Here is a 13491-nt window from a genome sequence, read left to right on the forward strand (position 1 = left end):
GTTTTCATAGCGTCTATTACGGAAAAGTTAAGGATTAGATTATGTTTATTTAATCTTAAGGATGTTTTTGGTCACTGAATGCGAATTAAAAATGTACAATAAATATACAAAAATATACAAATAGATGTATATATAAAAAGTTAAATGTTGCGTATATATATATATATATATTCAAAATTCTAATATTTTTAATTTTGACATCTGTCATATTGATTCTGCCAATTTTAATTTTTCAGCTTTGACATCACGCTCTCATATTCAGCGATTTAAAAGAAAAAATCTGTAAATTTGAATAAACATAATTGAAAACTATAATTTGATTAATCTTAACAATCTAATTCGCAATACACTTTTCCACGATAGATCCTATATTTAACATGAATATTTTATTAATGATATAACAAATTCTCTCTCTTTCCTTTTGAAAGAGGGCTCTGAAATGCATAAGATAATTACACAAGATAATTGCACAAGATAATTAATATTGATGAAGCTGGGATCGTATTTATCAGCGTCAAAAAAAAGCTACAAGAAATGTTTATTTCTTTCTTTTGTGTTTTTTTATTGTACTGTGTCATGTATTACCTCCAATGACAAAAGCAATATTTTTGTAAGACATGCTTACAAGATATCTTACAAGCATTCACGAAGAACTCTGCAAATAAAAACAAATACTCGAGATAAAACCGGTTTCGCATATGCTATGTCATCGTATAAATCTGTTTTACTTTTGAAGTATCGCTTTGTCACGTACTCGTTAAATTTATACTCGGTATCAATTTCGTAATATCTCATTCACGGCGATGACCTTTTCTATATTTGTCGAATATATATATATCATGTCTTTCCCATATTATATTATTTCAATATTTCTCTGTAAGAAAATCTACTTTTCTCGACTATATATATATATATATATATATATATATATATATTGCCGAGAGGGCAGCAGATACCAGAGTCTCTTTCAATTGCGGACTCTCCGTCAGAGAACTATAAGCTATCTCGTATCTCGTAGACGTCTAATCGGCGTTGGATGGTCGAGTTTAGATAAGCATTGTTCTCGTTCAACAACATCGGTCAATACGTGATATGAAAACATAGACAGTGCCGAGTCATTCTATTTGGAAACCTTTGTGCTATTAATAATAATCGATTGCAAATACAGGTAAGTGTAAAATATTATTTAAGTGATTTCAGTCTTGGATCATATGCTCCCTCTTTTCATTCCAATGTGATATAAAAGTCTGAATGAATCAGTGACAGATCTCATATTGTACAATCAACATGTGTATGCGTGACATATACAGTGTACATAATTATATATATTGATATAGTTTTAATAGAATATATATATATATTTTTTTAAGGAAAAATGCGTTTCCTCTATGTGGATGCTATACCAGGAATTGTAAATAAGGTGTTTCAAAATAAGGAACCATGGCAGATAGTAACAATGACAAGTACAGCTACACTTGCTACAGTATGGTTGTGGAACTTCATCTTCTATCAAGATAAAAGTAGTTATTATAAAATATTAAATATATATATATATATATTTTGTGTGTTATCATTAGTTTTACAAAACTCATTATGTATTTTGATAATGCATATGTCGTAGATCTCTTGGAACGTGGCAAGAAACAGCTGTTCAAGCTAGCTCGTTATATCCCCTCTATCCGTGATAGAATAAATACAGAACTAGTTAATATTAACAATAATTTTGAAAAAGATGCTGTACGTAGACTCAAAGAAACTTCGTTTATTGTGCATCTTCCTGAAAAAGGACTAAATAGTGAAGAAATATTAAATTTAGTAAAGCAGAGCATTCATTTGGGTAAGCTAAACTAACTTTCTCTTAATATATCTTGTCGATACAATACTTTAATTCAATTTTTGATTGAATTTTTTTCTAGGTGATTATGATTGGCAAGGGGGTCGTGTATCTGGTGCAGTTTATAGAATTAACAATGAACTTAGAGAGCTGATGGGAGAGGTGTATACAATTGCATCGTACACTAACCCGTTGCATCCAGATATATTCCCTGGAATTTGTAAAATGGAAGCGGAGGTTGTTAGAATAGCCTCCCACTTGTTCCATGGAGATGAAGAAACTTGTGGAACTGCAAGTAGCTTTTCTTATTATTTTTAAAATTGTAAAAATTGTACAGATTAGGAAGGGAGAGGAATAAAAAGAATAAGTATACATACAATGTAATATTTTATCTCTCATTAACATTTTTAGATGACTACAGGTGGTACAGAATCGATTTTATTAGCGTGTAAAGCATTTAGAGATTATGCTCGTGAAGTCAAAGGCATCAAGAATCCGGAAATAGTGATGCCGGTTACTGCTCACGCAGCATTTGATAAAGCTGCACAGTTTTTAAATATAAAAATACGTGCTGTACCTGTCCATCCGGATAGTTTTACAGCTTCTATCCAACACATGAGAAAGTCAATTACGAAAAATACAATATTGGTAAGGCACAACATGATGTAATCGTATAAACTTATTTCACAAATCATATTATTAAAGTTTATATATTTTTGATAGTTGGTAGGATCTGCACCCAATTTTCCCTACGGAACAATGGATAACATCGAAGAAATTTCTGAATTAGGTGTGAAATATAATATCCCTGTTCATGTAGATGCCTGTCTAGGTGGTTTTCTCACTTGTTTCATGCCTGATGCTGGATATGACGTACCATTGTCTGACTTTAGATTAGCTGGTGTTACCAGCTTATCAGCTGATACTCACAAAGTATTGTCTGTTTTATATTACCAAGTGATAATGAAATTTATACATAAATTAAAGCACGCAGAGAACATATGTAATAATATTTTTTAGTATGGGTATGCGCCAAAAGGATCTTCGATAATTTTATATCGAAACAAAATATATCGACACTATCAGTATACGATAACAACAGATTGGCCTGGTGGCATTTATGGTTCCCCAACGATAAACGGTTCCCGAGCTGGTGGCATTATCGCCTCTTGCTGGGCCACATTAATGTTTTTTGGATACAATGATTATGTGGAATCAACAAAAAAAATTATAGGAACTACAAAATATATTGAAAAAAAGTATGCGCATCTAGGGAATATTATACTACTATTAATTTAAGGCATATCAGTGTTACAGTGTTACAATGATTCTTTTAAAAATTCTTTTTTGTTTATAGTTTGAGGGAAATGGATGGAATTTTTATCTTTGGTACACCAGCCACATCTGTTATTGCAATAGGCTCCCATAAATTTCACATTTATCGACTATCGGAAGCTCTTAGTGCCAGAGGTTGGAATTTGAACATACTACAATTTCCTTGCGGTATACATATATGTATTACATATATGCACACTCAACCAGGAGTGGCTGATCAATTCTTAAATGACATTAAGTCCGAACTGAACACGATTTTGGAAACCGAAAATGTTTTGGTAGAAGGAAAGGTAATATTTAGTAAAATTTAATTTATCAACGGTTTTTTTTTATGAGATGCTGATTGTATCATCTAATATTTTTCAGTTGGCAATGTATGGAATGAGTCAAAGCATTCCGGATAGAAGTGTGGTCGGTGATTTCACAAGATGTTTTTTGGATTCAATGTATTATACCAAAGAAGACGAAACATGTCAATGATCTTATAAGGATATTGATAACTTTTATACATTATTTCAATGAAAATATAAAATACATACTTTTCTTATGTTATGAATTAAAAAATAAATTTCAAAAATATTTTCTATAATTATTCTTTCAGTGGAAATTCGTGCAAATATTTTTATAATATATTATATAATAAATCGAAAAAAAATACAATATAATATCATATATCTAGTATCGGTATGTTTATATAAAGAAAGAAATATTTTATATAAGTATTATTTTTTTATTTTTATCGTGAAATATAAATAATACGTGTAGATTTTACATGGATGCTATTATTTCCTTTTCTGTATTGGTCTATTTGATTGTACTGATTTACTTCTTTAATTCGATTGCATTAAGAAAATTGCGACTGTTTTAAGACTGTTTAACGCGTAATCACGTTGAGAGAATAATGAAAGATATAAGATAGTAACAGAGCGCAGTCAAATCATTCTCATTCTTAATGAGAGTTTTTTGAAAAATTCATTAAATATATAGCACAAATATATACGACATTTTAGAATTATATTTTCTTTACCAATTTTTTGTTCAATATGAAAATTTGATAGAAAGCAATTTTTTTTACAATGACTGGTTAATATATATAGAAAAGAATTCACGAGATTTAATTTTATTTATTATTTGCTTTCACATGCATCAGTTTATTTTTCATTTTCAGAATATTTTGAATAAATTATTGTTATTATCAAGTCTGATTATATATCGCGTTTTTGTAAATTTAATATAATTACTCGTGACCAGTTAGGGCATCGGATAAATGGAACGCCGCATACTTGAGAGATATCGATATGCTTCGGTATGAGAAATATTTTATCGTATGCACGAAAGTAGTTATGAGACCAAATGCCAACGCGATCTCGCCGGATATCGCGATCATTTATATCTATATTGAATGTTCTCGCGCGAATGCTCTAGATGAAATAAAATTTGATCACACATTTCCGGAGCGATTGGTCAAGCGCAAAGCTAAAAATGTATATCATATGTGTGTAAATTGCCATTGTAATAATTCAAAACTAAATTGCAGGATATGTCATATTGTGACGTGATCCTCAATACTCAGCATATTTGAATTTAAATTTGTCAAAAGCAATTATATGTGTCTATATAAAATACAAATCGATATAACAAAATATTACAAAGGCTAATAAGCAAGCGAGTTGTTTATTGACCTTTGACATATTCTCTCCAACGTAGCGAATTAAAGTAATAAATGGCGAATCAAATTATTTTGATGTACATTTTATGTATCCTTCTGATAAATAATATTTTTCACACATGACTTATATTACGGAAATAACAAATACGCAATATTCACGGAGTCTATTTTATAACGGAATAACGACTCTCCCTTGGTAAAGTCGGACTAACGCTTCTCTTTTTGATGTCCGAACAATCTAGAATAATACCGATATCTATATATAACTTTATGTCCGGATGCAAAATAAAAGAAGAGAAAATTCATATGTTACGGGAAGCTCGTATGTCACATCGGGGCTAAAGATGAGGTTTTCCCGCGCGTGTCCGATCGCCACAGAATCAGAAACGGATGACTCGAATAATGGAGCGTGTAATTGATTCAATTAAAACGAGTTTGACGTAAAAAGACTTATCGAAAAATGTCTTGCCTTGTTTTACTTGTCAGCGGATTTATCGAAGCATCAATTCCGTCTTCTTTTATATTTTCGTCAATTTTGCACGAAGCTGCGGCATAAATGTGCAAAAGTTTTCTACAATCTGGCGATTATTTAAAAATTACTACATCCGCAAACAGATGCAATTGACGTTTTAGGAGTCGTTGGAAAAATTGAACGTTGAATCTTATCTCGTATTGTTTAAATTTGGAATTGACTTATGATTGTTACGCTTCATTAACGAGAGCTGTTCCCATAATTAAAATTAATTGGTTGAAATTTAGTTCAGTTTCAGTTTTATTTCTCTCTTCTTCATGGAGAGATATAATACGAGAAGCAAGAATGCCCAAGCAAAAATGAAGAATTAAATATGCGGAAGTAACAAGCTGTGCTCTATAGATAGATATGTAGGAAGGTAGATAGATACATATACGTAATCGTATTAATTATGCATGATTAAATCCTAACGGCTTAACAAGAGCACAACTTTTTCAATTAAAATTGTGCATAAATAATGCAAATGATAAACAGTTAATCGAATGAATCGTGTTCGTATACGCTTGCAATCATTTTCTAGCGTATATTGCGCCATATATTCCGAGATTTAACCAATGATTCTCGAATACGAGATAAAAACTCGATAATTTTCAATGAGATTCTCTGGCGTGTTTCAATACATAATATCTATTAATTTTGTCGAATAACGTTTTTTTTTTTAAATATTAAATAATAGCGTGTACTTGTATATATTGCACACATTAATAATCAGATTTAGTCAAAGAATGAATGGCCATTCATATATCTCTACTTGTCCTCATTTTTTTTTTTTTTTTCATTTTCCTTGTATGAGATGTGTGCTCGCGCGTCGCGTCATTTCAATATCACACCCGCTCGTAATTGGCTGAACGTTCATTCGGTCAAAGCGACGATTGCATAAGCGCTGTATGCATAAGTAATTGAAAATATTCCAATCATTGAGTTTGCGACGCGTCGCGACCGATATTAATCCCGATCGTATATTTTTTTCTTCGCCAATTCGATTATCCGTGTAATTAGAGCATACGACTGTAACTACAAAAAAGTATTGTATCACAGATACACGACACACAGCGCTGCATGAGATATGTCTCGTCACACGTGTGAATCTGCCATTTGAGTTAAAAAAATTTATAAAAAAAAATAGATATTATACATTTATAGCATTGCGTGTAACACAAAAAAAAATAATATCAGAAATGAGAGAAGAGAGAGAGAGAGAGAGAGAGAGAGCGAAAAAAATAAAAAATATAAATATGAATGTTTATTTTATTTCTTCCATATTTGTGACATTTTATGCATATTTTAAATAATACATATATCAAATGTGATATTTCTCTCTCTCTCTCTCTCTCTCTCTCTCTCTCTCTCTTTTTCTTCTTATTGTATTTATTAATATTTTAGAATATTTTTGTAGATTTAAATCAACAAAAATAATTACAGACAGACATAAATATATATATATATATATGTATATTTAATACTTTTATCAAAGCGTGTTTTTATTCTCGTTATTATTATTAAGAAAACTTTTTTCATTATCCAATAGAATTAATGGACTAAAATGTCATCTATTGAGATATAATAGAATTGATGAGACTAGATAAAAATTTTTTAAATTTCCAAAAATCTTTGCAACATGAGAAAATATGGGGAGAAAGAAACATCAATTATATTTGCATCTCTAAAAACTAGATTGAAAATATATTTGATGCGCTAGTTAATGTTAAATGTCCGGTGACGAAAATTGCGCTTACAGTAACATGATGAGATAAAAGCCACATGGTCGGCTCTATTTGTTTCTATTAGATAATGGATCATTAAATACTATCGTACGTTCTGCTACATGGTACGACGACAATGTAATATTCAACGGAAATAAAATCAGTTGCATAATTTCATTACAATGTATTCTAAAAAGATTCATAGACATATATATGGTACATATACATCTACATATATAAAAAATATATATAAAAATATATATAAAATATTGTAAGGATTTTCTAAGATAATATTTGTCAAATATTTTGAAAAAATATTTAAAAAAATACTTAAAAAAGTATTGTATGTTTTAATCCACTCGTTAAAAAAAAAAAAAAAAAGTTGCAACGTACTATACACAATTCCGTTCTCATATACCTTCCATTTCCATTATACAGGCACTATATCGTAATTGCAGAGCTATAAAAAGCCGTGCTATTTCGTGAAATAATAAATCGTCATAAAACGCGCACAATTACCGTCGATTCGCGCGCATCGCGATTTTTCGCCGCAATCTACGTCAAATTTTATCGTAATTGAATTTCAATTGGATTGTATAGGGAAACGATCAGCGTGACGAATCTTGTGCAATGACTGTAACGTCAACTGAAAGAGTTGTTAATTCCAAATCCATTTTGAAATTTCAAATTTATTTTGGGATTTAACAATATGGTAAATAAAGATACGTTAAAACCCAACTGTCATTTCTCTAAAATAAAAATTCTATCTTTTTCTCGTACTCCCCCGATATAAAATCAATTTTTTTTTTTTTTTTCAAAAATACGGGTTGTGAATACAATACGTCTTTTAAATATCTTATCTGTGTTCTGCACTTTGGAATGCTAATTTAGAAAGCAAACATTTATCAAGTTTGTAATTTCAATAAAGCTCTACAACATTAATTATAAAAAGTTTCGCGTATATTGTTCGAATAGCGGATCGAAGCAGCTAGACTATAAATTAGAAGTTATTATTTTACTGACAATGAGTTATAATAGGACATTAAGAAATATTGTATATCATTTATCTCGAAGTACGATAGGGAGAATAGTTTTTGCATATATATATATATACAGGCAAAACAACTTCGATGGATAAAAACTGTTGACTGAAAGATTGATATCCCACAGTGGCCGAAAAGAGAATGAAACGCCTATGTTCAATCGACAAACTCGAGATTGAATTTCATCGTAAAATTGAGTAGCAGGTAGGAAAGGGGAAAAGTCATAAAGCCATAGTATGATTTTAATATATATGAATGGGATTGTCGTAAGCAATCAAACAACTCGTTATAAAATCAACATTGCGCATCGAATGGCCATAGATAGTTTAAAGATTAACACTTTCGCTGCCAAATCGACGCCTTTGATTTCTTACGCACAAACGTTTCGCGAATCAGTATGCTTATATCTGTCAAAAAATGAATAGTTTACTCTCGGCTACTTTATAAGGTTATTAAAAATATGAAAATAATATAAAATATTTTTAAATATTCAAATATTTAAAATTACTGTATTAATTGTAGCAGTGAAAATGTTAAATAAATATAATTTTTCTTTATTTCACACAATATTCAATATTTCAATTTGATTTGTTTACACAATATTCTATATATAAGTTTAATTTGCTAACACGGGCGTTTTCATCGGTGATATGTATTTTTTAAATTAAATTTCATTAAAAACAATTTGCCCAGAACAACAAACGAAAAATTGTTTTAAAACATTACCGGACGATCATTAAAAAACATCACAAATACGATGTAGATTTACGAATGACATTACAAATAGTAATATCTCATAATGGGAGAAAAAAAAGTCTTCAAATTCTATAATCTATCTGCATCATTTACGCATCAATTTTTTTTCCGATACAACGACAAACTTTCGGCTCTAGAACTTTAAGGATAAAATATTTCCGAAAGATTTGTATCAAAGTTTTCAGCTAAAGTGTGTTTTTCGCGCGAATAAAATTGTATAATATAATAGTAATTTAAGAACAATCTCGACATGACAGGAGGTGTCAATATTTTTATAACTTATCAAAACTGCGTTTTCAAATGCGATGGTAACTGTTTTAAGACGATCTTATTATATTGATATAAATGGATAAAGTTGTATGCGATGTTGTACAACGCAGTAAACGAACGAAAATAAATGTAGAATTAAACTTTATGTATGAAAATTGCATCTGGATAATTCTATTTATTCGTAATAATTATATATTTATATCTCAATTTAAAAATTATTATTATTTTTTTTTTTTTTCGAAATAATATGTATATATTTCAACGCAAATCGTCGGAATTTCTTTCATAAGTGTGCATTAATTTTAATGTAATAAAAAGAGAGCAATTTACTTTGACGAATATAAATTTACTATTAAATGTTCATGTTTTATATTAAAATAATATAATTAGTTTCATTATTTCAGAATTATTATCTTCATGTCAGCATGTCGAGAAATATATTGTATCTTTATATTATCTTATCTAAAATATACAATTAAAATCTATCGTGAGAATATTAAGCAAATATTGTATAATCTTTCCGTAATTCGCAATCTTCAATATTTGAATCTGCAGTTTGATCAGTTAGTCAACTCGAGCACTTCCGATTATTGCAATAGTAATATTCGTTTTCATCGATCGCTCGGAGAATGCGAGATTGAAAATACTTCCGGAGGGTTGAGAGAGTGCAAAATTCAAAGTAATTATTCTAGGTTTATCGCTCAAAAATTAAGATACATTAATGTGACATAAATTTACGTCACATTGCGAGCAATGATATTTCAATAAAATATAAAAAAAGCTTTCTGAATTTTATCATCCATTTTCACTTATACGCACTAACTTGGTTCGACATATGTCAGCTTCGGAGCTTCAAAGACAGCATTTCCAACAGATTAGTGAAAGAAGAAATACGCGGATATAAGATTGTACTCGATCGCGCGGATTACGATACCCCGCGCTTTTCCACATCGAGAGGCCTCGTCGTGACGCAAACAATCTTCGACGGTGGACCCAGATTCGGGCGATGGGCCGCGATAGGTCGGCGTCTGGAGTACGCGCTCTGGCTGTGCCGGCGTCGCGAGGCGAGTGCCGCGAGACGGCCGGCCAGTATCGTGGAGGCGCGCGACCCGTTGCGATCGTCCAACCCTTAAAATCCCGCTCGTCTGCCGACGTCGCACCGTCGCGCGTGTACGTACACACGCTTTCACACGAACGAACAAAGAACGCGTGCAAGGGATACTTTCAAGGATACGGGGGATCCACCCACCTTCCCTCGATAGTTTGATTCTCGGTGAGTTTTCAATTCTTTTCGAGTGTCGCGCGTTCTACCCTTGCGATGCGAGGGTGCAAAGGTGGAGAACGTCTACCGAGAGATCGGCCGTGGCGCGGCTGGACACAAATCTCACTTTCCCCCCCCCCCCACCCTCTTACTTAGTGCTAGACTAGCGTCCATTAGCGACTGAAGGAAGTACTTAATTTTCGAAATCGAGGCTTTTATCGTGCCAAGGAAAAGAAAGAGAATATCGGTTAACATAAAGCTATGCGTCGAGGGTTGCGTTTAATGGTGCCTAGGGTTGCACGAGACTCAAGACAAGACAATATTCGCAAAAATATTGTATTGGTCTTGAAAATTTTAATCTTGTCTTGGTCTTGAGAGGATTTTTGTATCAAAGATCTTGTCTTGTCTTGCCTTGATTTTTATTAACAGTCTTTATTTAACACTAAATTATTTGTCAGCTTGATAAAAAACAGAAAATATTCTTAACTGATTTCTTCTGTTATCCGAAGCGCCGAGCACGATTTTCGTTTCTTCTTTACCGCGTATGCTCACGTCTCGATTGTGCAGACGAAGTCTAAAAACGAAAACCAAGTTCTTCCGCTGAACATGCAAACATTTCCGAAAGTGATAATGAAAGTTTGGAAGTAAGTGCAGTTAAACAATGCGCATAGAAAACTTATTTTAAGTATGAAACAAGAAACAATGAAAAAATCGGCGTATGTTTATTATGTCGAAAAGAAAATGTGACTAAAGAAATAAAAATGAAAAATAGTAACGCTACTGGATTAAAAAAAACATTTGGAGAAAGATCATAAAAAAGCATATGAAGATTTATTTGGATTAAAAGCAATGAGAAATAAAATATTGTCAGAAAAACAAAAAGCGATAGATATATTTTTAAACGTAAGTATTGAAATTAAACTTTATAAATTAAGTAATATAAAGTAATTAATTTGCGCTATTTTTATGTCACATTAAAGTGTGTAATGATAATGATGCGCAGGCTCTTTAAATTTAAATTTTTTAAAGTTTTTAAATTTATAAATGTTTTTATTTACTAACAATAAATAAAACTTTTTGTCTTTCTCGCCTATTTCCATATTAATTAAAATCTCCGTTCAGAGATAGGGAACAATTAGATAACTTTTTTTTAAAAATCAAGACTTCTCGATAGGATCAAGAATCTTGATAATTTGTTTTGGTATTGTCTTGATAATTAATTTAAAATCTTGTCTTGATCTTGTCTTGAAATTCAAGACAAGATCAAGACAAGACCAGAACTAGTCTTGGTATCTCGTGCAACCCTAAATGGTGCTATAAAAAAAGAATGCACGGAGAGAAAAGAACGGTCTTTTAATAAGTTTTACGTTTATATACACATATACGTCCGATATATTATCTCTCTTTTCTAATGGCCAGGCTTGCAGCAACGCTTTTCGCAATAAATGTCTTTCCGGAAGTGATATACGGAACTTACTCCAAAACTCTTGGCAAAGAATTGCGAATCACGTGAAAAATAACGGTCGTTATCACTTTCGCGATGCAGTATCTTTCAGTTTATATCTTGGATCGTTACTAACTTGGAAATACAACAAGAATTTACTCATCTCGTCGGGGAAGTCTGTACAGAATTTCTTCGTCTTATGTCACACAAATGAGCAAATAAAAATATAAGCAAGCAAAGCAATTGTACGCGAATCAAATAATTTTATGATTCAAATATCGTGTAAAAACAAAAGTTTCAGCTGATTAATTTTATTCTTAACTAAATAAAAGAGAGAAAAGCGAGAAAAGAAAAACAATTAAATTAGAGTCGAAACAATCTTTCAACTATTATTTAGTAATTATTTGGATACTTGCATCTCGTACTTTTTTTAATATTTTTCGCAAGCAGAGTACTCGACAAGCATCGCACGTTTTAAACAAAGACGGTCGATCGTTAATGCTACATTAGCATGCCGAAAAGTTCTTAATGCGTGCTCGGCTATTAGCTCGAAAAGGACTTTGCTAATGACAAATTACCCTAAAAAGATATTAGAATACTCGGATAACTTTACATTTTTTTTTTTCCATGGAGTAAATGTTAGAAAACGGCGCGGAAATTTCTTTACATTTTTAATTTATCAAATTGACTATAAATGTCTCGATGTGCGCTTACATTACTCGTGAATATGACGATCATCATACGCAAGATATAATATATCATATTTTATCGCGTAACGCGACCTTTCGATTAGCGAGAATAAATACGATGAGCCCGATAGGAAAAAATCTATGTTTCGTGCTCACGTTATTTGCGGAAACCGAGCCGCGTGGAGAAAAATTGCGCGATCGAGAGAACCGCGCGACGTGCCATTTTATATCTAATGAAAGTTGACAGCGCGTGACGTGAGCGCGAATTTTGCGTGTGCGATGCAATTGCCCCGACCGATAATTATCTTACCAATTTATGATCGGCACTCAAGCGCACGCGTTACAAGTATTTAATAACGCATTTCGATCGATGGGGATAGCGCGTTTAATCGGTCGCTAAATGTGTATGGAGAGGATACACCCTTACAAACTTTACAAAAATTTGCGATGATTAGAGTGATATTAAAAAAAAAAAAAAAATAAATAAAATCCTCGATACAACGCGTGTACACGCGCATGTAGCCGAAATTCATTTGTTTTCATTATCATTCCGATTTTTTTTTTTAACATCACTCTCTTTGTGTAATGACAGATATCGATTGTTATTTGTTCCGATGGGAATATAAAAAAAGGGAAACTTTATACGGGTACGTAAAATCGGGAACTTAAATTGAACTAGTGAACAGCTTTTATCCGAAATAACATGTTCAGTGGCAACGATGGCGTGTTAAAATTTAAAACAGATAGAAATCCGACGTAGCGTTACGAACATTCCGTAATAAGTTCCTACATACGCTATAATCTCTGGAAAAAAGAATGAACGGTGTTCGAAAGGATATTATCGTTGTTAATGCATGGCGAGAGAATTCTACTTCCGGTAATTAGTAACTTGTAGATTAGATGCCGCGTCTCGCGCTACTTGATTGCATCCTCTTAAATTGCATAGCATGCACTG

General features: G+C 31.8%; 3 protein-coding genes across 9 annotated transcripts in view; 2 read left to right on the forward strand and 1 right to left on the reverse strand.

Moving 5' to 3' along the window:
- Positions 1-13491, reverse strand: part of LOC138942608 (RWD domain-containing protein 1) — a 112305-nt gene that overhangs the window by 27853 nt on the left and 70961 nt on the right. The gene's annotated exons all lie outside the window — the stretch shown is intronic.
- Positions 959-3828, forward strand: Sply (Sphingosine-1-phosphate lyase). The gene is made up of 9 exons (XM_070312946.1): positions 959-1168; positions 1371-1520; positions 1622-1837; positions 1917-2125; positions 2246-2482; positions 2558-2767; positions 2855-3093; positions 3192-3459; positions 3536-3828. Exons 2-9 carry the CDS (start codon positions 1376-1378, stop codon positions 3647-3649), a joined length of 1638 nt encoding a protein of 545 aa, XP_070169047.1. The 5' UTR covers positions 959-1168; positions 1371-1375; the 3' UTR covers positions 3650-3828.
- Positions 10200-13491, forward strand: part of LOC138942606 (tachykinin-like peptides receptor 99D) — a 76746-nt gene continuing 73454 nt past the window's right edge. For all 6 annotated transcript variants that reach the window (XR_011448342.1, XR_011448341.1, XM_070312959.1 and 3 more), the window contains exon 1: positions 10200-10415. The gene's annotated coding sequence lies outside the window, so the exon portion shown is untranslated. The remainder of the gene's footprint in view (positions 10416-13491) is intronic.

This window comes from Polyergus mexicanus, unplaced genomic scaffold, assembly GCF_030449975.1.
Source record: "Polyergus mexicanus isolate NDT 795.1 unplaced genomic scaffold, iyPolMexi1.0 SCAF_23, whole genome shotgun sequence".
Lineage (NCBI taxonomy): Eukaryota > Metazoa > Arthropoda > Insecta > Hymenoptera > Formicidae > Polyergus > Polyergus mexicanus.

Excerpts from the sequence above, each read along its gene's own strand:
- Sply (XM_070312946.1), top strand. The coding sequence starts at position 1,376 with ATGCGTTTCCTCTATGTGGATGCTATACCAGGAATTGTAAATAAGGTG. Across the intron at positions 3,094-3,191 it reads ACAAAATATATTGAAAAAAA|TTTGAGGGAAATGGATGGAA; the intron begins GTATGCGCATCT and ends TTTTGTTTATAG. Across the intron at positions 3,460-3,535 it reads ATGTTTTGGTAGAAGGAAAG|TTGGCAATGTATGGAATGAG; the intron begins GTAATATTTAGT and ends AATATTTTTCAG.